General features: G+C 35.1%; 2 protein-coding genes across 2 annotated transcripts; both read left to right on the top strand.

Annotated features, from left to right (window-relative positions):
- Nucleotides 1-393: 393 nt before the first annotated feature.
- On the top strand, nucleotides 394-6361 carry LOC131625214 (putative calcium-binding protein CML19). Its single transcript, XM_058896103.1, has 2 exons — nucleotides 394-972; nucleotides 5744-6361. The coding sequence occupies exons 1-2, from the start codon at nucleotides 581-583 to the stop codon at nucleotides 6159-6161; spliced, it is 810 nt and encodes a 269-aa protein (XP_058752086.1). The 5' UTR covers nucleotides 394-580; the 3' UTR covers nucleotides 6162-6361.
- An 18269-nt stretch (nucleotides 6362-24630) lies between these two features.
- Nucleotides 24631-25568, top strand: LOC131625224 (putative calcium-binding protein CML19). Its single transcript, XM_058896112.1, has one exon. The coding sequence runs from the start codon at nucleotides 24816-24818 to the stop codon at nucleotides 25236-25238; it is 423 nt and encodes a 140-aa protein (XP_058752095.1). The 5' UTR covers nucleotides 24631-24815; the 3' UTR covers nucleotides 25239-25568.
- The last annotated feature ends 1266 nt before the right edge of the window (nucleotides 25569-26834 follow it).

Raw genomic sequence — 26834 nt, forward strand, 5'->3', positions numbered from 1 at the left:
GTAGATATATAAATTCAAAATAATAGACCATTTAAATACACCATTTCAATACGGTTAATTAAACAATTATGCTGACAAGGTATGCAAGTGTATCCACCGTGTGACTGCGGTGGCACCAACGCGTTTGGATACTCATTGGGCGGCCCTGCCATTTGCTGTTCACTACTCCCCCAACATAAAAAAATAAATTAAATAATAAAATAACTGAGTTATGACCCATTTGACCGTTTGAAAACGCACTTTCTCTCGCCATCAAATTAGCACAGCCGTGACGTTTATGCCGCTTCTCTCTTCGAACACTCCCACAACTTGCTTGCTTGCACAATCAATCCATCTTCCATAAATTTACTTAACACGCCTTCATAATTTACATACTATAAATACCATAACATACCATCAATTCCAATATTGCCAACACAAATATTTTATCATCTTCATAACCATATTCGTTCCTGTATTTTCGTTAATCTATTAGAGTATATATTACTTTGTTATAATTCAACTTCACTTTGTATAGTTCAAATTGCATTAACTTATTCCAGTTTTAGGGTTTCTTTGTTGCGAAGAATATATAATTAACATGAGGAGGGACGTGATGGAATTTGAGCGTGTTCTTACTTACTTTGATGAAGATGGCGACGGAAAGATTTCGCTGACAGAGTTAAGGAGTAGAATGACGAAGATTAGTGGAGATTTTCTATTGAATGAAGCAGAAATTGCAATTGAGTCATTGGATTCTGACGGTGATGGTTTATTGACTTTGGAGGATTTGATAATGCTTATGGAATCAGTGAGTGAGGATGAAAAACTGAAGGATTTGAAAGAAGCATTTGAAATGTATGATAATGAAGGGTGTGGGTTCATAACACCAAAGAGTTTGAAGAGAATGTTGAAAAAATTGGGAGATTCTTCTAAGACCATTGATGAATGCAAATTGATGATTGGAAGGTTTGATTTGGATGGGGATGGTGTGCTTAGTTTTGATGAATTCAGAATTATGATGAGATGACTCTGATTCTATAATGTTGCTGTGTCTGTGTCTATAGGCTGGTGTGATTTCATTCATTCTTTTGTATTATTGTATCTAATTACATTTAGGCGACTCATATGTACATTTACATGCAATGACAAATCATGTTTCAACCTCTAAATTCTTATGTCAAATCCAACCTCTAAATTTTTATGTCAAATACAATCTCTTTTAATTTTTGTTTGTATTTTTAAAATAAATGTAAAATGGAACATAAGCATTAAGCAAAAACAAAGTATAATTTGCATATTGATTTTCTAGCACTCAATAATAATGGGACGTGGAATGATATCTTGGTTTAAATAAAGATAAAAATTTCTTCTAAAAAGGAATTTTGTGCTTTTTTTGTTAGTTGTTGTAAAATTAGTTGTCTCTCATAAAGATATCATGAAGATCGTGAAGCTTTCTTATTCTGTTTTATCTAATTTGTTGTTGGCAGATTATGTGTGCAAAGATTGTGATCGAAAAGTAAAAAAATGCAGAAAAAAATAGATAACATATAAAAAATTGTATTAGTGAAACCTAAAGAAAATATTTATGATATGTAAAACGATTCATTCATTGTGTGAATTACATGATAATTTTGGAAAAATATTTCAAAATGAGAATTTGATTGTAAAAGTTTTTAGATCTTTAAACCGTAATTGGTAACCTAAAATCATTGTGATTTAAGGATCTAAAGACTTGTCTTTAATGGGTTTAACTACATTATTTAATAATTTACAAGAACACGAGACGGAGTTAAAGCGGTTAGGTGAATGGGGATGATGAAGGTGACAAGAAGAAGAAAAATTTTAGTCTGAAAATTACAAATGTCAAAAACATGGAGTTAGAAGATGAAGACGGTCAAGTGAACAATGATAAAGACATGAACTTCATGTCTAGAAAATTTAAGAAATTTCTAAGGTACGAAAAATAAACTTCAAAATTTTAAAAACAACAAGATGATTAGCAAAGGAACGAAGGAAGATCCTCATTCATTCCTACATGCTCTAAAAGTGGAAAGAAATGACACATGATCAAATTGCCCTCAAAAACAAAGAAGAAACCAAAATCAAAGAAAATTCAAGAAACCTTAAAAAGAAGCAAAGAAAATTTACATCCCTTGAGATGACAATAACATGAAATCTTTAGATGATGAAGAATCTAACTTATGTCTCACGATAGATCATGAAGAAGGTAACTTCACATTTTTCTTAATATGATTTATTTCACATTTTTAAGAAATTTAATAAAAAAACAAGTAAATTAAAACATCTTGGCTCTACCTCTAAAATCACAATTTCTTCCCTTGAATTTCAAAATAAAATTTTATTTGAAAAATTATAAAGTCTTACAAAGAGACAAAATATTTTAATTTAAAACTTTTCCTCTTCTCACGAAGTCTTAGTTGAATCTACCAAGTCGGATCAATGTGATGTTTTGAAAAATAAAAATGATGATTTAAAATTCACTTAATAAATTCATTAAAGAAAGAGAAAATTTGAATCTTTTCTAGATAATAACAAATCATCATATAATAAATCTGTTTCTTTTTTTATAAACCTAAAATCAATTCTAAATTTTTTATAAATGCAATTATTGTTTTTAAGTTTTTTTTTAATAAGCAATAGATTGATGGGGAGTAAAAGGGTTACTCCGCCCCGAATACACAAGGAAAGCTCCTAAGCCTCAAAACACGAGAGCGGAAGGATATTTCAATGATAAAAATTACAAGAGTCTACCCGTTTATAAAACGAATTGAGCCACCTCCAAGAATTGAAGATAATCTCCGATGTACAATCGGTAAAACTAAAAGATTTAAAGTGGTCAAACAAATTTAAATATAATGACTTGAGCCAACTTAAATCTACTAGAACACTAAACGGTTTGTTCCGTTTAGAAACCAAGAATGGATGTAGTTGGAGAACTGATGATCTTGAAATGGCACTGTTGATCTCTCTCCCGGCGATGCAGGGTTGACCTCCATGGTTAGCACTCTAACACCCGAGTCAGTTTAAGATTCAAGATGAGTGTAGTAAAAAATGAAGATCAGAGAATGTATCTTGCTTTTGCATGTGAACTAATTTGGGTAAAGTGGAATGGATTTGTGGAGAATTGAGCCTTAGCTATTTGGGCCTTTGGCCGGCCTAAAACAGGACCAAAAAAGAATTGTGTACTAAAGGTCAAATAATTTAAATTGTAATGCATATATGCTTGACAACTCAAATCCAAAATATGATAGTGGCTGTTCAAATCATATGACCGACACAACAATGTCGAGTATAGGAACAACGTTAAGATGAACGACTGAACGAGTTGCTTTTGAAGCTACCATTATGGAAATTTGTAGTTATCGAATCAGTTTACAAGAATCATTGTAGTGGCTCAATGAAGGAGATTAGAGGATTTTGACGTGTAATTTCAAGAGAATCAAGAAATGATGCTCATACAAGGCACAAATATTCCAATTTGGAATAGAAAATCTATGATGTGTTGAGGGAGTCTATCATGGAGTCTGTCTGATATGCAGGTGAGAGTCTTCAATGGGTAGATAGAGGGTGTACCTACAAGATTAACACTCCAATTCATAATTCAATGAGGTTAGAGAGATACAACTTGCAAGTATAAAATGAATATCACCTTAGTGTGGCAGAAAACCATGCTTCTATACAGACAGTGGTTAGAACTACCCCCGATTAATGCAATGCGAAATACAAAAGTCCAACATATTAATTCCAACAATTGAGATGGGTGTTATGCCTTACTCTAGTGGACATATTCTTTGTGGTGGTCTAAATGTACGTCAATCTTGAGCGGACAAATATATGAATTGGTCCTTTGAATTAGGCTAGTCTTATTCGATTGTATGATTGGTTCATAACACTACCTAAGTCGATAAAGGGATTATCTGGGTTTCCTAAGTAGCCTTAAGTTTGAAAGCTAATGGAAATAAAAAGGTTAAAAATAGGTACCTTAAATATCCTTGCAGATTCCAAAGAGCGAAGAACAAAGTAATGAAGGATGCAAAGTTGAAGCCCAAAAAGTTGCAACAATAATCTTGTAGGTTCTAAAGGACAAAGAATAAGGCAATGAAGAACATAGAATGTGAACTAAGGAAAATTTTCAACAACATTGACTGAAATCGCAAAGAGAGGATGAAAATTGATAGCGTTTGAAGACACATGAAGTTGAAAAGAAGAAATTAACTTCAGTCTCTCTATTTATAAACATGAAGAATGCCAAGATCAATATTAAAAAGTTGAGGGAAAATCAAAAGCCATGACTAACCGTCAAGTGGCCTCAATTTTGTAATGAGACTCAAGTGCAATCAAGTGCTCTAAACGTGTTATCTCCTTATCTTAGGTGGTGATGACACACAATGGCCTTCTGCAAATCATTGTTTTAATGACAAGGTGGGCATTAAATACACATGTTCTTGATGCCACCTGCTCTTGAGCATCGCAACATAGCCTCATCTATTTCTCAAGACAACCTCTCAGTGGACCTATCTCCTTAGCGAAACTCATGTTGGGACCAGTCTCACATATTCTAACATCTACATTCTTCACTCTAATAGTTGTAGCAAGAACTTGGGGTACAAATGTTTTGGGTTACCCTTGGTCCAATAAGACCTTCTCACTTCAGAGGCCCAATCCAACCGAAACGTTTACCATATGGAAAACATGTATACCGTTGCTCTAAAACATTACATAAGAGTAAAACTTTTGTCCACATCTCCATTGTAAATTTGCATCCAATGGTCGTCTGCAATCCATGTCGGGGCAACCAGGAACAGTTTTAATCGTCTCTCCTATATAAGAGTAACCATAAGTCACGCCTAAACATTACTCTCTATCACACTTGCACGATTCCATCTCTCTCTATCGCTGATTTCATCATTGAAATGTTAATCTTATAAATATATCTCTCTTTAATCGTCATAGACTTCTATCATTATATCTGAAGACCTTGTACGTCGACCACCTTCGACTCAACTTTATTTTCTATTTCATATACATCAATTTTATAAGATATATTTTGTCAAATTGAAATATTAATTTTTTGAAATTAAATGACGATCAAATGAAGTATATAGTAGATATATAAACTCTAAATAATAAACCATTTAAATGCACAACACACCTTTCCAATACGGATAAATAAACAACTTATGCTGACAATGCATGATGGCAGTGTATCCACCGTGCGACTACGGTGGTGCCGACGCGTTTGGATACTCGTGGGGCGGCTCTGCCATTTGCCATTCACTACTCCACCAACATTAAAAATAAATGAAATAATAAAATAACAAAGTCAGCATAATTGTCCTGGCCCGCGTTATCCATTTTCTCTCTCTTCTCTCAAGTCGCACTTTCTCTCACCAAACGAAATTTGCACAGCCGTGACGTTAATGCCGTTTCTCTCTTCCTCGAACACTCCCACCAACTTGCTTGCACAATCAATCAATCTTCTATAAATTTACTTAACACGCCTTCATAATTCTCATACTATATATACTCCATACCATACCATCAATTGTTTCATCCAATATTGCCAACACAAATATTACATCGTCTTCATAACCATAATCATTCCTGTATTTTCGTTAATCTATTAGAGTATATATTACTTTGTTATAATTCAACTTCACTTTGTATAGTTCAAATTGTATTAACTTATTCCAGTTTTAGGGTTTCTTTGTTGTGAAGAATATACAATTAACATGAGGAGGGACATGATGGAATTTGAGCGTGTTCTTAGTTACTTTGATGAAGACGGTGACGGAAAGATTTCGCTGACAGAGTTAAGGAGTCGAATGACGAAGATTAGTGGAGATTTTCAATTGAATGAAGCAGAAATTGCAATCGAGTCATTGGATTCGGATGGTGATGGCTTATTGAGTTTGGAGGATTTGATAACGTTTATGGAATCAGTGAACGAGGATGAGAGATTGAAGGATTTGAAGGAAGCATTTGAAATGTATGACAATGAAGGGTGTGGATTCATCACACCAAAGAGTTTGAAGAGGATGTTGAAAAAATTGGGAGATTCAAAGTCTATTGATGAATGTAAATTGATGATTGGAAGGTTTGATTTGAATGGAGATGGAGTGCTTAATTTTGAAGAATTCAGAATCATGATGGAGTGAATGATGATGCTTGTATCTTTCTCTCTTTGGCCTTGGGCTATCGGGTTTCATTCATTAATTCTTTTGTATAATATCATGCATAATTACATTCATGCGACTAACCTGTATATTTATATAGATGTTTTTATGTAATGAAAATTTTATTTGGAATTTGGAATTTGGATATATAAATTCTTGGCAAACACAAGGTCATTTGATTATTGTGAGTATTTTTGGAAAATTTCTTTACCCACCTCCTTATCGGGGTCACCCCTAGCGAAAACCCCACTTTACCCCTGTTTCGGAAATGCATTTCCGAAATATTTTTTTTTCTAAATTTTTCCAGACTTCGAAAGTGTATTTCCGAAAAAATCTCAAAAATTATGATTTTGATTAATTCGGAGATGCATCTCCGAAAAAACAAAAAAAAATCTAAAAATTCCAAAAATTAATTGTAGGATATTAATTAATTCATATATCATACATTTGATATAATTTATAAGTAATGAATAATAATAACTATATATTTTGATATAATTTATGAGTTATGAACAATAATTATTATATATTTCTATTCTGATTCATATTTTAAAATTTAAAATAATTTTAATTAAAAAAACTAAAATAATTTCACTTACAAAATGAATTATAATTTTTATTTATATATTTATATATTTATAATAATTATTATGTATTTATAAAAAAATTAAAAAAATGAGTGTTTTAATTTATATATTTATATAATAATTATAATCATTATTATATATTTATAAAAATTATTATATATTAAAAAAATATGTGTTTTAATTTATAATAATTATTATATATTTATATATTAATTATTATATATTTATATATTATATATTTATATATTTCACTTACAAAATTAATAATTATTATTATATATTTATATATTTCTATTCTGATTTTGTCTTAATTTTATTTAATGAATAAATTTTTATATTTAATTTTATATAATTCAAAATTTACTTATGAAATTAAAATGTTTTTGATTTATATAAGTTAATAAAATCATTTTTAACTTTAAAATTGTTTAGAAATTTTGATTCATCTTGATTTTATTGATTCACCTTCATTTTATTGATCACCTTGATTTTATACCTATTAATTGTATTGGTTCACCTTGATTTTAATTTTTTAATAATTATAATAATTATTGAATTCTTTCGGAAGGGTATATCCGAAACATTCCAAGACCAATTTGGTTTTGGAATATTTCGGATATGCATCTCCGAAGACACCCCCCCAAAAAAAAAGGTGTTTTCGGAAATGCATCTCCGAAAACTCAAAAAAGGGGTATTTTCGGAAATGCATCTCCGAAAACACCTTTTTTGTCGTGTTTTCGGAAGTGCATTTCCGAAATAAGACAAATTTTGAAAAAAAAAAACGTTTCGGAAGTGCATTTTCGAAGTGAGGGTATTTTGGATTTTTCATCAGAAGTGACCAAAAAGATAGGGAGGTGGATAAAGAAATTCTCAATTTTTGAGATATATGTAAACTCAAAGACAAACAATAGTAATAATAGAGATATAAAGAATTTTTAATTTTCTAATATTCAATAATAATGAGACATGGAATAATGACAAAGTAACTATACAAAGTATTTTATTAGAAACTAATATATGTTAAATGTATTATAGTTTAATTAGAAGCATAAAAAAAAATCTAAAATGTAATTTATGACATTTAAGTTAATTGGAAGCAGGGGCGGATCTAAGTGTTAGTTAAGAGAGCTAAATTATTGCTGTTAACAATGTTTGATCAGTATTCATAAAAAAATTTTGGGGCAAGACCAAAAGAATTTCTGATGGTAACAATGTTTGGCCAGTGTTCATATTTAAGTTCACAATTCTGAATTAATAGGACCCCTTTTTTATAGAAACCAAAAAGCTATAAAGCCGAAAAAAAAAAGACATTTACATTGAAGTGAACTTGTCTTTTCTAAAAATAACATTAATGTTTTTATATAAGCTTTTGAGTGTTTTGGATGAAATATTTAAAAAAAAATTTTTTTTAAGAGAATTTAAAATGATTTGACCAAAATTTATTATTTGAATATAAAATAAAAAATTGTTACAATAATATAAATTTATAAAATATTTTATTCAAAGTAAATTTAGGCTCTGTTTGGGAAGACCTCTTTTCGAGCTTATAGCTTATGTCTTATGTCTTATAAGCTCGTATGATAATTTAGACCCGTTTGGTAACGGTCTTTTCATCACGAGCTTATAGCTTATTTTACTAGCTTATAGCTTATTTTCCAGACGCTATTTCAAATAGCGTTTTAGCTTATGTCTTATAGCTTATTATTTTTTTATCCTTACTATTTTAATTAAAATTCATTTTTAACCCTTAAAATTTATTTTAATTTAAAATAAAATAATTATATATTAAATATCTTTTATGTCATTACATTTATAAGTTAATTTAACCGCTAATTTTACCAAACACTTCAGTTAACTTATAATCTATCAATCTTAACCATCCGCTATAAGCTATAAGCCATCAGTCATAAGCTATAAGCTATCAGCTAACTTATCAGTCAACCGCTATTTTTACCAAACAGACCCTTAAGGAATTTGAAATGATAAAAAAATAAAAAATTGAAATTGCTCATTCATTCTATATAATGCGAATGTTAACTTATTTATTATTAATTTTTTCAAATATTTTACAAGATGATTCACATATTTTATGAAAATTTCAAAATTTTCCTCAAAATTTTCAAAAATTATAAATAAGTCCTTAATAATTTTCAAATCTTATGAATTGGTTTCTTCAAATTTTAAAAATTACAAATTGGTCTCTATTTTTCATTTTAAATTTGCCTCAAAAGTTTTAATATTTATAAAATGACCCACAAAATTTAACAATGAATAATTTTAATGCTCCATCCAAACAAAAGAATTAAAAAAATAAATGGATTTCTATTAAATCATTGAAATTGCTTAGAATTTTGAATTCCTTAAAACTTTCTAATAACCCCATCTAAACACACTATAAAAGAACAATACCGAATACAAGTGGCAAAATTTCCATGTATGATATTTCAAAAGTTACGTCTTCTTCTCGTCCACTCCTTCTCTAAATGGGTACGGAGGGGTGCAGTTACCGTGCATAGATAAAAATCTATGCACCATGCATAGATTATTATGGACCCTTGGATCATTAGATCAAATTCTAGACATCAATTGTTATTACTCAATACTCAATACTCAATACTCACCACTCAATACTCAATACTCAATACTGGATTAAAAACATGATCCAATGGCTTATGTAGGCTTATGCATGGTGCATAAGTAAAATCCTTATGCATATTAGTCAAAGCCGGTACAGAGTGTGTAATAGAACAATTGTATTGGCCTAAGAAAAAATGTCCATAAAAAAAGAAGAATAAAGAAAACACATGAGTCTCGGGCGAGCATACAAGAAGGGTTATAGGTTCCCCAAAATTGTGACGCAGGTCGCCCGAAATATGCCATAAATCACCTGATTTGGGCTTGGGCCATCAAATTGAATTATCATCCACCCGCTTTATAAAATATGGGCAGTGACGTGTTCCCACAATAAATGATAGAAGAAGTCGGTCAATTAAAAAACTATTCTCCCTATAATCTACTTAATATAAATCTAAGGTTGTCATGATGACAACTCTAGACAAAATAGCCTCATGCTGATGTGTCATCCTCGCAAAATTTTCCCAACAAAAAATGTTGAAATCTCCTAATTGAAAAAATCATTATTATCTTAATAATCATTATTATAAAAATCTCCCAATTGATAATTAATATTAAAAACATCTCTGCTGAAGCGGTAGAGCGGCAAGCAAAAAGTAATATGTATTATTTATTACCGGGTGATATAGGTTATATCGTATTTTAGTCCACAGAGATTGGTGAGAAAAACTGTCGTTCGACTATCTCGCGTTCTAAGTTTCATGAATGGGTGCGTAAAGAAAATGCGGAAAAAGTAAATAAAAACAAATAAACAATTTCAATAGTCTAAGAGAAATAGTTATGGGATTGCATTTTATTCTACCTGTCGAATACTTAAACCTGAAGATCTTATCACAACACACTCACAATACGCATCAAAATCACCAGGCATCAATCGAGATGCCACATCAGTGTCTATGTCTGAAACACCGACGAAAGCTCAACGATGCTATTCACATCAGCGATTTCCCAACTGACACAAACAACACGAAGGCATTAAACTCGATATCCACTACGATTATTAGCCCTAGATCCATGTCTGGAATCTAGAAACTAACAGATATCATTCCTAATCAAGATCTATGATGTCCATGTCTGAAACAACACAAACCCGAAGCATTTAAGCAAAAAGATCAAGATCAACACCAATGATGATTTGTAAAGCAAATATATAAATGATCATAAGATCAACAAATGTACATACAATAAGAGTAGAAATATACATACAAACCTACCATTGGAATGAAACATAGGGAAGAAAGAAGATGAACTAGAAACTCTCACCGTATAAGGAAATCGAGACAAATCCATAGCCAATTCACATGATGTAGCACCCAATGGTGTTTCCTAAACCTCTAAACTATCAAAAATGGACCAGAGCTCAACTTTGTCAAAGAAGAGATGATAAAACCTAAGAAAATATGATTTTACCACATATATACTATTCTGAACTCGCAGACCTCGCTAAGCCAGACAGATCTCGCTAAGCGAGATTTCACTAATCCGTACACTATTCACAGATATTTTACACTAAACGACAAAAAATGATCTGGCTAAGCGAGCTTGCGAAGCTTTAGTTACTTCCAGAGGAACAAAAACCAGGCCATAGCGTGCTAGATTTTGCGCTTAGCGAGTTTGACAGAACTTTGGCTCTTTATTTCTTCAAAATGCGCATCCGGAGCTGTGCCTTCGACACTTTATTACTCGAGACTCCAAATATGCAAGAATACCTACAAAAAGACATTAAAACTATCAAACGGTACACAATTACACAAAAATACAATTATCCGTAAAGTAAACGTATTTACAAACAAATCAACATTTATTCAAACGATATTGTCAAAAAGAATAGATAACTGCAACAAAACTTATACACAAAAAGAGATACAATTTGCACTTATCAATCTCCCATTTCTCAAAATATATAGTCAGTTATATATATATATATATATATATATATATATATATTCAATTGATATACTGTTCAATTGATATATCAATTATGTACTGTTCAAAGAAGTAAAAGTGTGTGCATGTTCTTTCTGTAAGAGCAAAGAGATTCAGAGGTTCAAGTAGATATATTACACGTTTGAGGGTGAGGGCTAGATCACGATAACGAGTAGCCCTATACGTTGTTTTTGAGGCTGTTTAAAGGACCGACTCACGTGAGGTGAGAGAACCTACTGTTGGGCGGCACTGCTAGCTCACAGACGAGCGGTTGGAATGATGTTGCTAGGGTTACTCGAAGCAGGCTGCAGTTTGGGTTATGTTTGAATGTGCGTAAGTAAGTGTTGTTTGAGAGTTGTCCTTTATCCCCTTGAGGGATAATGTATTATAAGAGTTCTTCAAGACCTATGGTTTATGGCCTCATTGAACGTGGTTTTAAGCGCTCCCCTTTTTTTGGGAGATTATTGACCGACTATATTTTAGGAGTCAACAAGGACTCTATCTCATTCAACTACCATGTTGGGCGGTCCGCATGGGCGGCTGCAATGAGTTCTATCCAGGCGGCCCACTTCTTAGGCTATGGGCTTCTTAATCTATGACTTTTTCAAATAGGACGCTACAATGTCCCTCAAGCACGGGGGATTTTTCATAAAAAAGGGTGACATGTTTTAAAACCATTCTCCTTTCCTGAATGCGCCTATCGCATGACGATGATTTCCCTGGCTGAGGACGACGTTGGGGGGTTGAAACCCTCTTTCTGACGAGTCCTTCAAGGTAGGGCGATTAAAGTAGCAGGCAAGTCCTTTAGTGTCGAATATGCAAATTCGTAGATGCCTGTATGGCTTATGTATGTTAGCAGGTCTGGGGAAGTGTGCAAGTATTGAAGTGACATCTATTGATTTGTCTAGATTGAGTGTTAGAAAGGAAGAGACATGAGTGGCATTTAATGCACCTTATGATGACATTTCTCAAGAAGGCGAACCAATCCATAATGCTTGGACGTGACCTTTATGCGTGGATACTTTCCCACTTCTGGAAGCCTATTGGATGTTTGTGCGAGTCCGTTTCTCCTGAACTTCCTATATATTTTGGGGTGAAGTGTTCCTAGAGCGGACCATTTCGACTAGAGTTTTACCACTTCTCAATCACATACAAATCCAAACGCACAAAACATTTTTTCAACAACAAGATAACAATACACTGCTTTTAAAAAGGAAAAAGAAATCGTGCAAAGGTCCCTCTAGGTGTGCCACTTTGTTCACCGACGATTTTGGTAAACAATCACTTGGTTTTAAATTTATTGCTTGAAAGACCAAACTAGTAAATTCTGAGGCATATTGTGTGATTTCTCTTGGAAAAAGTGTGCATTAAAATTGTCACGACTCTAGTGTTGATTTTGTTAAGAAAAAATGCAAGTAAGAATAAAAAGAAACAACAACTCGACTGGGTCGAATTGATGGTCTGAGTAAAAAGACGTAAATAAATTTAGAAAGAATAAAAAGAATTTATTTGAAGGAATGTAAATGGGTGGACAATTACATATATTTTCTTCAGAAAATTCGTTTCTCGCTAGTGTGTGGATACTTTGAGTGTATATTGAAGTTTACAATGATTTTTGCCACCATTAATCGTAATACTAGAATCCCTATATATAATACTTGTAAAACAACTGTCTTCAACGTTCAACTGTCTTCCATCCGACACGTCATTCTTTGCATGTCGCGCTTGTCTTCAATTGATTTCCACGTGTCTTGGGTGTTAGAACAAGATTTGTTCTGATCAATATTCTTTGTTTTGATGATAACAAGGATATGAATTTTGTGTGAGATAATGTGGTACTCTAATACATTGCAATTTCCATTTCAGGAAATATATAAAGAGTATGCACAAATCAGCGGTCAGAAGCTTTGTCTCAGAAGGTTCAGCATGCAACATCAAAACATGGTCTGGCAAGACATCAGAAGATGGTCAAGGCAGAATCAGAACATGGGTCTATGAAAGCATCGGAAGAACTTGAGATCAGAAGCAGAAGCACTGAAGTTCTCATGGTATCACGCGCAGAAGCACTTCAAGGTCAGAAGACAAGAAGATGCTATGCACCAAGCTGTTTGACTCTGATGATATTCAAATATTATATTCACAAACATCGGATCAGAAGAAAGTACAGGTGGCAGGCTACGCTGACTGACAAAAGGAACGTTGGAAGCTATTAAAGGCAACGTCAGTAGACACAGCGTGAACAAGGCTCGAGGTAGTTGACAAAAGCGTGAAACATTAAATGCAAAGCTGTACGGAACACGCAAAGCATTAAATGCGCCCAACGGTCATCTTCTCAAGCGCCTATAAATATGAAGTTCTGATGAGAAGCAAGGTGGACGATTTTTGCTAACAATTAACTTGCTGAAACGCTGTTCAAATTCAAAGCTCAGAAACTTCATCTTCATCAAAGCTTACTACATTGCTGTTGTAATATATTAGTGAGATTAAGCTTAAACGTTAAGAGAAATATCACTGTTGTGATTATAGCTTTTCAGAAGCATTTGTAATACTCTTAGAATTGGTTACATTAATTTGTAAGTAACTAGAGTGATCAAGTGTTGATCAGAATACTCTAGGAAGTCTTAGCTTGTGTCTAAGCAGTTGTAATTAGAGTGATCACGTGGTGGTCAGGATACTCTAAGAAAGTCTTAGCTTGTGTCTAAGCATTTGTTCCTGGAGTGATCAGGTTGTGATCAGGATACTCTAGAAGACTTAGTCGTGGACTAAGTGGAAAACCATTGTAATCTGTTGCGATTAGTGGATTAAATCCTCAGGTGAGGTAAATCACTCCGTGGGGGTGGACTGGAGTAGTTTAGTTAACAACGAACCAGGATAAAAATAACTGTGCATATTGTTTTTATCGTTCAAGTTTTTAGACTACACTTATTCAAACCCCCCCTTTCTAAGTGTTTTTCTATCCTTCAATTGGTATCAGAGCCTGGTTCTAAGGTGCAAGCACTTAACCGTGTTTAGAAAAGATTCAGGAAGAGAAAAACACTTCAGTAAAAGATGGCTGGTGAATCTCAATCAAATCCAACTGCATCTACATCTGGCTTTGCTGAGCAATACAATGGTAACAATGGTTATACTAGACCACCAATATTCGATGGTGAAAACTTTGAATATTGGAAAGATAAACTGGAAAGTTACTTTCTTGGTCTGGATGCTGATCTATGGGATCTTCTGTTGGATGGTTACAAACATCCTGTTAAAGCTACTGGTGTAAGGCTCTCGAGAAGCGAAATGACTGATGATCAAAAGAAAGATTTCAAAAATCATCACAAATGCAGGACTGTTTTGCTGAATGCTATCTCTCATGCTGAGTATGAGAAGATATCTAACAGGGAAACGGCCCATGACATATATGAGTCCTTGAAAATGACTCATGAAGGAAATGCTCAAGTCAAGGAGACTAAAGCTCTTGCTCTAATCCAGAAATATGAAGCCTTCAAGATGGAGGATGATGAAGATATTGAGAAGATGTTCTCAAGATTTCAAACTCTAACTGCTGGATTGAGAGTTCTGGATAAAGGCTACACCAAGGCTGATCATGTAAAGAAGATTATCAGAAGCTTACCCAGAAGATGGGGTCCAATGGTAACAGCATTCAAGATTGCCAAGAATCTGAATGAAGTTTCTTTGGAAGAGCTTATCAGTGCCTTGACAAGCCATGAAATTGAGCTGGACGCAAACGAGCCTCAGAAGAAAGGTAAGTCTATTGCATTAAAATCTAATATTAAAAAAATGCACTAACGCTTTTCAGGCTAGAGAAGAAGATCCTGAAGAATCAGAATCTGAAGAAGAAGATGAACTGTCCATGATCTCCAGAAGGGTGAACCAACTCTGGAAGAGCAAGCAAAGGAAGTTCAGAGGCTTCAGAAGTTCAAAGAGATTTGAACGTGGAGAATCTTCTGGTGACAGAAGATCTGACAAGAAGAAGGCTGTCTGCTATGAGTGCAGTGAGCCTGGACATTACAAGAACGAGTGTCCAAAACTTCAGAAGGAGAATCCCAAGAAGAAGTTTCATAAGAAGAAAGGTCTTATGGCAACATGGGATGATTCTGAATTAGAATCAGAATCAGACTCTGAAGGAGAGCAAGCCAACTTTGTGCTGATGGCTACAGAAGATGATGGATCAGAATCTACATCAGAATCAGATTCTGAAGAGGTATTTTCTGAACTATCTAGAGAAGAGTTAGTTTCCAGTTTAACAGAACTTCTGGAACTCAAGGCTCATCTTAGTATCAAATACAAAAAGCTGAAAAAGCAGTTTGAATTTGAAACTAAGAAGCTGGAATTGGAAAATTCTGAACTGAAGGAAAAAGTTTTAAATCTATCCAAAGATAGTGGATCTCCTTCTGAAACAGAAAAATCCATTCCTAGCATGAATCATATTCTGAAAGAATATGACTCGAGCTTCAGAAAGTTCTTATCTAGAAGTATTGGCAGAAGTCATCTTGCTTCTATGATATATGGTGTTTCTGGAAACAGAAGGTTTGGTTTTGGCTATGAGGGTGATACCTCACATAAATTTGAACCTACTGATGATCTGAAGATCACATACATGCCATTGTATGATCAGTTCAAATATGGCCATACACATGATATTAGGCTCACTTCACATGCACAAAGTTTTCACATAACACACACCAAGAAGCATGTGACACATCCTAAGAAATATCATGCTGACAAACCTAAAGAATATCATGTTGTTCCTCCTGTTAAATATTTTGCTAAACCTAAGTTCAATCAGAACTTGAGGAGAACTAACAAGAAAGGACCCAAGAAATTGTGGGTACCTAAGGAGAAGATAATTTCTGTTGCAGATATCCTTAGCGGCAAAGAGGACAGAAAGCAAAATGTCATGGTACCTGGACTCTGGGTGTTCGCGACACATGACGGGAATAAGGTCTACATTCCAAGACCTGGTGCTTAAACCAGGTGGAGAAGTCAAGTTTGGAGGAGATCAGAAGGGCAAAATCATTGGCTCTGGAACCATAAGTCTTGGTAACTCTCCTTCCATATCTAATGTACTTCTTGTAGAAGGATTAACGCATAACTTATTGTCCATAAGTCAATTAAGTGACAATGGTTATGACATAATCTTCAATCAAAAGTCTTGCAAGGCTGTAAGTCAGAAGGATGGCTCAATCCTATTTACAGGCAAGAGGAAGAACAACATTTATAAGATTGATCTTTCTGATCTTGAGAAGCAGAAGGTGACTTGTCTTATGTCTGTTTCTGAGGAGCAATGGGCCAGGCACAGAAGATTAGGTCATGCTAGTTTGAGAAAGATTTCTCAGATTAACAAACTAAATCTGGTCAGAGGACTCCCAAATCTGAAATACAAATCAGATGCTCTTTGTGAAGCATGTCAGAAGGGCAAGTTCTCCAGACCTGCATTCAAGTCTAAGAATGTTGTTTCTACCTCAAGGCCGTTAGAACTCTTGCACATTGATCTGTTTGGCCCAGTCAAAACAGCATCTGTCAGAGGGAAGAAATATGGATTAGTCATCGTTGATGATTATAGCCGCTGGACGTGGGTAAAGTTCTTGAAACACAAGGATGAGTCTCATTCAGTGTTCTTTGAATTCTGCACTCAGATTCAATCTGAGAAAGAGTGTAAAATCATAAAGGTCAGAAGTGATCATGGTGGCGAATTTGAGAACAGATTCTTTGAGGAGTTCTTCAAAGAAAATGGTATTGCCCATGATTTCTCTTGTCCTAGAACTCCACAGCAAAATGGAGTTGTAGAGCGAAAGAATAGGACTCTACAAGAAATGGCCAGAACCATGATCAATGAAACCAATATGGCTAAGCATTTCTGGGAAGAAGCAATAAACACTGCGTGTTATATTCAGAATAGAATCTCTATAAGACCTATTCTAAATAAGACTCCTTATGAATTGTGGAAGAACAGAAAGCCCAACATTTCTTATTTCCATCCTTTTGGATGTGTATGTTTTATTCTGAATACTAAAGATCATCTTGGTAAGTTTGATTCCAAAGCACAAAAATGTTTCCTTCTTGGATATTCTGAACGCTCTAAAGGCTACAGAGTATACAATACTGAAACATTGATTGTAGAAGAATCAATCAATATCAGGTTTGATGATAAGCTTGGTCTTGAAAAACCAAAGCAGTTTGAGAATTTTGCAGATTTTGATATTGATATATTAGAAGTTGAAGAATCAAGAAGCAAAGCTGCAGAAGCTGGCAGTCTCAGAAGCAATGGATCAGAAGATCAAGTTGCTGCATCTTTAGAGAATCTTAGGATTTCTGAAGAACCAACTATCAGAAGATCACCTAGACTTGCCTCAGCTCATTCAGAAGATGTGATCCTTGGAAAGAAAGATGATCCCATCAGAACAAGGGCATTCCTTAAGAATGACAATCAGAAGCAGTGATCAGAATCAGAAGGCGTAAAGTCTATTCAAAATTTTACAGCTGTCATGTATTATCTGATGGTGAACACGTGTATGTACGATTAGTACAAAGCGTGCAGTTGAAAAGACGCCGACCTAGGTAACTGTGTTAAATCATTTCATTTAACACGTTCTCTCACCTAACGACACTTATCATTTAATGTAAATTGATTTCTCGTGATTCTGTAACTGTTCATTTTCTAATCTTATTTCATTTTTTTAAATCCTTATCTATATATATTATTTTCAAATCATCTCATATATCTTTTTCGCTCCTTGTCCCTCTTTCTTCTTGCATACTCTCTTTTGAAACCTTCTTAGTCGTTTCTAAAACCCTAACTGAAAACCCAGAATTTGTTCTTCCTAGTTGTTCATTCTGTTTCAATGGCTGCTTCTTCATCTCAAAATGTTGGTTCATCTACTCTTCTCCATATTCAAGATGAAGTAAATCAGGAACTCACTCCAGTTGTTGCGTGCTCCATTCCTAAGGATAAATTAGAAGTTCTATGTGAACTCATGGTTGATTTTGATAACATTGAAGAACACGATTTTCATCTCAAAGAAGATATAATTTTTCAAGGATGGACTTCATTGTTCGCTGAGTTCTGTGGACCAGTCTACCCAGACCTTGTCAAGGAATTCTGGGTACATGCAGTTGTCGCCCCTAAATCAATCTTGTCCTTCGTCCATGGAAAATTTGTGGTAGTGACTGAGAACATCCTAAGGATGATGTTTGATCTAAGAAACGCTGAGGGAGCTTTTGAAATCGATCAAAGGGTAAATTGGAAAGATGTTTTATCTACTCTCTACCCAGACATAAATGAAACAAAGAATGTCAAAGACTTGAGAGATCTCTACAAAATCTGGACCAAGATTCTTCTTGGGTGTTTCTATCACAGGAAAGGGACACATGCTTCTGACTTCATCAACAATGAGCAAAAATACATACTGTACTGCATTGCCACTAAGAAGAAGGTTGATGCTATCTACATTATCTTCAACCATATGTGGAAGGCTGTGAAGGAGTCCAGAAATGCCTTCAGAGAAAAAATTTGTACCATCATTCCGTTTGGTAGAATTATCTCAAATATTCTGGTTCATTCCAAGATTGTTGAGGACCTGGAATCTGAAGGTATTATCAAAGACCTTGCTGTCTCAACTGGGGCCTGTCTAAATGCTTTCACTTTAAAGAAGATGAAGGTGATTAAGGCTATCATTAAGACTCCCCAACCTCTTGCTGGAACAAGAATCAGAAGAGAACCAGTTCTAGCTGAATTTGAAACCTTCTTCAATAGTGAGGTACCAGAAGTCAGAACTAGGTATCTGAAGTCACAAAAGAGGATAAAAGTCTTAAAGATCAAGAGAAAGGTGCTCCAATTATAGTAAATCACAAGAAGGAAGAAAGGACCAAAAGAAAGTTTGATCATCCTGCTGCTACCACTGAGAAAGAAGTGGTCCCAGAAGAAGTCATTGCAAAGGTTGTTAAGGCTGTTTCTGTTGATTTTGAGAAGAATAAGAAGGAAGCTGAGAAAAAGAAGAAGAAGTCAAATAACAATGCTGAGATTGTTGAAGTTGTTGAGAAGAAGAAAACCAGAAAAAGGAAGTTGATTCTTCAAGAATCTGATGAAGAAAATGTTGTTCAAGAGGCTGTGAATCAACAGGAAGTTCTGGCGAGCGTCAGAAGGAAAGAAATCTCTAGTGGCAAAACAAAAATTGTTGAAGAGCCGAAGAGTAAGAAGCAGAAGAAGACTGAGGCTGTGGTCAAAGCCCTTCAGAAAGCATCCAAAGGTATATGTATTTCTGAACCTGATTCTACTCCTGCTAGTATTTCAGAAGTTGCACCAATAGCAGTTGCCCCTATCCCTGAACCAGAAAAAGACACATCAGAATCACCTATAACTGTCCATGTTCTTACACCTCCATCTTCTCCTGTAACCATTCCTTCTCCTCCACCCACCATCAATCCTGTTCTGGATATACCACCCCTTCAAACTCTCTTTCCACCTCACACAAATATCTCCATCTCTCAACCTCCTCCCCATGCCAACTTTGAACCCATTTCTTCTACCTCTCAAAACAACCATAGTGGTTCTGATCTTCCAACCTCTGCATCACTTGAACAGCTACTCCGTGATTGCAACTACACTCCCAAGCCTCGTCCTGAAGCTGAAGTGGTAGTGTTAGATTCTGATACTGAAGCAGAATCTTCTTATAGATTGGATAGAGAACCTCAACCTTATTTCATCCCCAATCCTGCCTTTTCAAAAACCAAAATAAAATCCCGCCTTGTCTACCCTATTGGTGTAATTTTTGAAAAAGTAAAGAGGAATCTCAGAAGTATCTTTGACACCCTCAGAATTGCTGAAAGTTCTGGCCTGAATGACGTCGCTATGAGGAAGTTCTGGAGGATCTTACGCAAAGAATCAGATGCTCTATTTATAGAACTTTAGGAAGCCTGTGTAGAAGCTGCTCCACGGCCTCGTGGAATTCTGAGAAGCTATGAAGACTTCTGGTTTGCCCGTCTCAGAGGAAGACATACCTTAGAAGAAAAGCCCTTTGTGGATGAATTGGAAGTAGCAAGATTGGCTGCTGCATTGGAAGCCAACCCTTGCAGGGAGATTATGGTCTGGATACCTCAACATCCAGTTCTGCTCGGGGATTTCAAAACCCTCTTTGACTTTCTGAGGGAAAACCCTTCTAAGGAAGACCCAAGCTTGGTCATTCCAGATGTTGTTGACCCACCAGAAGTTGAAGGTCCTTCTGCTCCCAGGAATCTAGCTGCCATTCTTCAGGCACTTGAGAATGGAGATTCTGAGATTCCAGCTGCAGATTATGGAGATGCTTCTATGCAAGAAGCAGATGTAGAAGATCATGTTGATGAAACAATTCATGTTGAGGAAATCCCTGCAAATGATCTATCTATGGAAGCTACAGATCACAATGCTATTCCTATGGTTAGAAGCGGTGAAGCTTCTTCTGATGAATCTTCCCGTCTTGCAAGGACTCTGGAAGTTCTTCAGAAGAACCAGAAAGAGCAAAGCTCAGTCAATGCTTAGTTTAGAGCTTTCATAGAGAAGTAGAATGAGCACAACAATGGGGTTCAAGAGATGCTGGCCAAGATCTTGTCAAGGCTAGGGTCATCTTAGATTGAGTCTTTGTTGTTTTGTTTTTGCTTTTGTTGCATCTGTTTTGTGCATCTTATCTTCCTTCTCTTTGTGTACTTCTGTACTTGTCTGTTTGAACTTCAATGAAAATCATCTTTTTTCTTCCGTGTGTTTCTTTTTGTTTTTATCTGAATCTTTTATGTTTTTGATGATATGACAAAAAGGGGGAGAAATATGTGATAAATGATTTGATTTAATCAGTTGCTTTACTAACAGAACTTGTAAAGTTCTACTCTTTAAGTTGTGTTGTTGCAGGAATCAAAGATTCAAGATCAACATAAGAAGCAACAAAATGAATCAAGATCTTGGATTCTTGAAGCAAGCTGAGTGCTAGGAAGCTTCAGAATCAGAAGCAAGAAGGAAGAATGATCAGAAATTCTGATAATAGAATATGATCAGAATCATTGTCTATTTGCTCTGGTACATTGTCTATTGGATCTGATATATTCTATATGGCTTATATGGCTCTGATACATATTTTGTGTTCTGATACACATTTTATGTTCTAACTCATTCATGCTGACTTTTGTCGTTTAGTTTTGTTCTGTAACATTTCAGGATGTAGAGATGCTCTGATGATGCTCTGGTACATTCAACAATGTTCTGATACAATCTAGCATGAAGTGATGTAAGAAGAAATTCAAAGCTCTGAAGCTATCCGAGGGAAGCAGAAATCAGAAGCTGTGAATGTTCTAAAGATCCAGAAAACTCAAGTTCTGAAGCTGTCCTAAATGGAAGCATGAATCAGAAGCTGTGAATGTTCTGAAGATCAAAGAAATTCAAGTTCTGAAGTTGTCCTAAATGGAAGCAGGAATCAGAAGCTGTGAATGTTCTGAAGATCAAAGAAATTCAAGTTCTGAAGCTGTCCTAAATGAAAGCAGGAATCAGAAGCTGTGAGTGTTCTAGGGATCTAAAGAAATTCAAGTTCTGAAGCTGTCCAATGGAAGCAGAAGTCAGAAGCTATGAATTATCATAAGACATAAGCTTATGTGATCGTCTCTACCGAAATAATCAGGGAAGTCTTTTATTATTAAAGTTCTTCGAGTATTTATTTCAGGGGGAGATTATTCATCTCAGGGGGAGATTGTTAATCTCAGGGGGAGACATATTCACATGCTTATGCTATAGCTGTGTAATTTGTCTTTAGCCGTCTGCTCTTTCTGATCGCAAATTCATATCATTTATATATGTTTTTGTCATCATCAAAAAGGGGGAGATTGTTAGAACAAGATTTGTTCTGATCAATATTCTTAGTTTTGATGATAACAAGGATATGAATTTTGTGTGAGATAATGTGGTACTCTAATACATTGCAATTTCCATTTCAGGAAATATATAAAGAGTATGCACAAATCAGCGCTCAAAAGCTTTGTCTCAGAAGGTTCAGCATGCAACATCAGAACATGGTCTGGCAAGACATCAGAAGATGGTCAAGGCAGAATCAGAACATGGGTCTATGAAAGCATCGGAAGAACTTGAGATCAGAAGCAGAAGCACTGAAGTTCTCATGGTATCACGCTCAGAAGCACTTCAAGGTCAGAAGACAAGAAGATGCTATGCACCAAGCTGTTTGACTATGATGATATTCAAATATTATATTCACAAACATCGGATCAGAAGAAAGTACAGGTGGCAGGCTACACTGACTGACAAAAGGAACGTTGGAAGCTATTAAAGGCAACGTCAGTAGACACAGCGTGAACAAGGCTCGAGGTAGTTGACAAAAGCGTGAAACATTAAATGCAAAGCTGTACGGAATACGCAAAGCATTAAATGCGCCCAACGGTCATCTTCTCAAGCGCCTATAAATATGAAGTTCTGATGAGAAGCAAGGTGGACGATTTTTGCTAACAATTAACTTGCTGAAACGCTGTTCAAATTCAAAGCTCAGAAACTTCATCTTCATCAAAGCTCACTACATTGCTGTTGTAATATATTAGTGAGATTAAGCTTAAACGTTAAGAGAAATATCACTGTTGTGATTATAGCTTTTCAGAAGCATTTGTAATACTCTTAGAATTGATTACATTAATTTGTAAGTAACTAGAGTGATCAAGTGTTGATCAGAATACTCTAGGAAGTCTTAGCTTGCGTCTAAGCAGTTGTAATTAGAGTGATCACGTGGTGGTCAGGATACTCTAAGAAAGTCTTAGCTTGTGTCTAAGCATTTGTTCTTGGAGTGATCAGGTTGTGATCAGGATACTCTAGAAGACTTAGTCGCGGACTAAGTGGAAAACCATTGTAATCTGTTGCGATTAGTGGATTAAATCCTCAGGTGAGGTAAATCACTCCGTGGGGGTGGACTGGAGTAGTTTAGTTAACAACGAACCAGGATAAAAATAACTGTGCATATTGTTTTTATCGTTCAAGTTTTTAGACTACACTTATTCAAACCCCCCCTTTCTAAGTGTTTTTCTATCCTTCATTTGGTGCTTCCAAATATGATCAAAAAATTGTTATTAGGTTTGATTGAAAACTTGCCTTAGTCGAACGTCCTTAGATCTGTCGAAGTGAGCATCTTTGAACTTTTGAATTTTTTTTCTAAGTCTTAAACCAAAGCCTTCAGTAACGTCCAACATTGGTATTTCGACTCAAAACTTGCTTCTGTTAGAAAAATATGCAAACTCACGCTTTGTGGAGTTTCGACCATTTTTCGTTGTCGAGCTAGCGTTGTGATTTTTCTTGGTTAACATGATGCCACCTACTCCAACTCCAAACCAAAACCGAGTTTCATCTCCTTTCCTTCCTGTGTCATCTTCTCAATTGCCATATCTCCTCAATAAAACTTGTGTTGGGAATGGTCTCCTGAATTGTAACATCTACATTCCTCACTCCATTACAAGTGACAAGGACTTGAGGGGGAAACTATTCTAGGCTAGCCAAAGGTCCAATAAGACCTGCCAAATTTTGAGGCCCAGTCTAACCACCATATGATGAACGAGTGTATCTTCGCTCATAGATATCACATAAAAGTACAGCTTTCGTCCTCATCTTCACCGTTGATCTGCAACTAATGACTGCCTGCAATTCAACCTACCGTTCTAACTGCCTCCATCATTTTCAACCTACCGTTGACCTGAAATTCTTCTTTGGTGGTCTCCTTCAACCCACCCTCATTTTTTTTATTCATTTACGGAATAAAGAAAAAACAAATATGTCAAATTTTCAAAATATAATTATTTTTATAATTTTATTCAAATTGAAGTATTAATTTTTTTTAAATGAAATGATGAAGAAATGAAGTATATAGTAGATATATAAACTCTAAATAATAGACCATTTAAATGCACGACACAGTACACACCTTTTCAATACGGATAAATAAACAACTAAGCTGATAAGTTATGACAGTGTATCCACAATGTGACTGCCGTGGCACCGACGCGTTTGGATACTAATTCATTAGGCGGCCGTGACATTTGCCATGAAGTAAATAATAAAATAACTAAGTCATGACCCATTTGACTGTCAATATTATTTCTAGGCCATTTGAAAATACCCCCTGGCCCGCGTTATCCATTTTGTCTCTCCAACCATTTGCACATGCCGTTGACGTTTATGCGTTTTTTCTCTTCACAGCAACTTGCTTGCGCAATCAATCAATCTTCCATATGTTTATTTAACACGCCTTATTCATAAATCATTTACTCCTATAAATACTGCATAATATACCATCCATTGTTTCATACAATTTGGCCAACACAAACCATATTCATTCCTATAGTACTACCATACTAGTTCGTTTCGTTAATCTAATAAAGTATATTGCTTCCTTGTAATTGAAATTCAATTCGCACTGTTTGAATTTTATTAACATATTCCAATTCTAAGGTTTTTTGTTGTGAAGAATATATAACTAATATGAGGAGGGACATGGAATTTGAGCGTGTTCTTACTTACTTTGACGAAGATGGCGACGGTAAGATTTCGCCGAACGAGTTACGGAGTCGAATGGCGAAGATTAGTGGAGATTTTCAGTTGAATGAAGCGGAAATTGCAATTGAGTCATTGGATTCTGATGGTGATGGTTTATTGAGTTTGGAGGATTTGGTTACGCTTATGGAATCAGTGAGCGAGGATGAGAAATTGAAGGATTTGAAGGAAGCATTTGAAATGTATGATAATGAAGGGTGTGGGTTCATAACACCAAAGAGTTTGAAGAGGATGTTGAAGAAATTGGGAGATTCAAAGTCCATTGAAGAATGTAAATTGATGATTGGAATGTTTGATTTGAATGGGGATGGTGTGCTTAGTTTTGAAGAATTCAGAATTATGATGAAATGATTCTGATGCTATGTTGCTGTGTCTATTGAGGCTGGTGGGTTTTATTCATTCTTTTGTACATTATTCAAATAATTTGTGTGTAATTTAAAAATATATGTTAACAGAAGATAAAAAAAATAAAAGAGAGGTAAAGTTTTGTTTTAAGCTTTTCTAGCAGTCAATAATAATGAGATATGGGATAATATCTGTGTTTAAATAAAGACATCAAAGTTTTTTTCCTAAAATGAATTTATAACATGCAAGTATGGGTCAATAATCATTTCCCAATGGATAGGCGATGATTTTATATCGCTTTCAAAATGAAGTGTTATAAAATCTATATAATTAAGGAGAACAAGTAGAAATGAAATATATTGAAATAAAAATATTGATTTGATGTGATATCGGCTGCCTTACTACTAATAAGTAATAAAACCTTTCTATTTATCAGACAAAAATATAAAATGTTGGTGTGAACTTTTTAAACGTGTATTTATCAAAAGACATGCAAAAGATATGGATATGTATGAAGACTACAACCATATGTTGATTTGGTTTTGATTAGGGGTGGCAAACGGGCATGCCCGCGCCCGTTTAGCCCGCCCCGCAAAAGCCCGCAAATAAACGGGGCGGGGCGGGCATAGTTGAAGATACGGGCCTAAAACCTAGCCCCGCCCCGCAAAAAAGTGAGGGCGGGGCGGGCAAAGCCCGCGGGCATTGCACCTTTTAAGCCTAAAAACATAAAAATTTATGAAAATGCACATGCCCACAAAAGCCCGCGTTGAAAACGGGGCGGGGCGGGACGGTCACATTAGAGGGTGAGGGCCTAAAACCTTGGCCTGCCCCGCACTAAAGTGCGGGTAAAACGGGCATGCCCAACGGGTCGGGCCCGTTTTGCCACCCCTAGTTTTGATGCTTACAAGGCTCTTAAGATAAGTCTTTATTAGTCTTGATGCTGGAGGCTTTCTGGTTAAAATGATAGTATATCTGATATGTTGGTTCAAGTGATGATGCTTGAAGATTGATCAAGTGATGGTGTTTGACATGTTGATTTAAGTGATGGTGTTTGACGATTGATCAAGTAATGATGCTTGAGATGTTGATCAAGTGATGGAGTTCGATGTGTTTATGATTCAGGTGATGATGCTTGATATGAACAATATTTAGTGCTTCAATCAAGTGATGATGCTTGATATGACCAAGTGATGGTACTTGGTACTTGATACTTAATTATCCCATAAATTATTTTTAAATTTACACCAAGTTTTCCCCCCTATAAATAGAGAACTTCTCTATCATTTCAAATCATCCGGAAAATGGGTTTTGACCCTTCTTTCTCACTCTTAATTCTTTTTCTACAAATATCTCATTTCTCACTTTAGTTTTGTCTTAGTACTTTGAGAGTGATCATATGCTTTTTGAGGATTATTGTTTCTGGTGAAGGGTAAATTTGTAAATTTTTCAAGAATGTATCATCTCTTGTGTATTATTTACTGATCCACTGTCGCGCACGGATCAAAACGAGTAACTTTAAAAAGCGTAGTATAGCGACAATGACTCGAGTCGTATCGTATGGATTCTTGTATTATATTAACTAATCAAAATCGATTTAGGGGG

Source organism: Vicia villosa, unplaced genomic scaffold (genome assembly GCF_029867415.1).
Source record: "Vicia villosa cultivar HV-30 ecotype Madison, WI unplaced genomic scaffold, Vvil1.0 ctg.000195F_1_1_1, whole genome shotgun sequence".
Classification (NCBI taxonomy): Eukaryota; Viridiplantae; Streptophyta; class Magnoliopsida; order Fabales; family Fabaceae; genus Vicia; species Vicia villosa.

Bases quoted from the DNA above. Each gene is read 5' to 3' on its own strand.
- LOC131625214 (XM_058896103.1), top strand. From the start codon at position 581: ATGAGGAGGGACGTGATGGAATTTGAGCGTGTTCTTACTTACTTTGAT. The intron at 973-5,743 runs GCTTAGTTTTGA...TAACATGAGGAG, and splicing joins GATTTGGATGGGGATGGTGT to GGACATGATGGAATTTGAGC.
- LOC131625224 (XM_058896112.1), top strand. From the start codon at position 24,816: ATGAGGAGGGACATGGAATTTGAGCGTGTTCTTACTTACTTTGACGAA.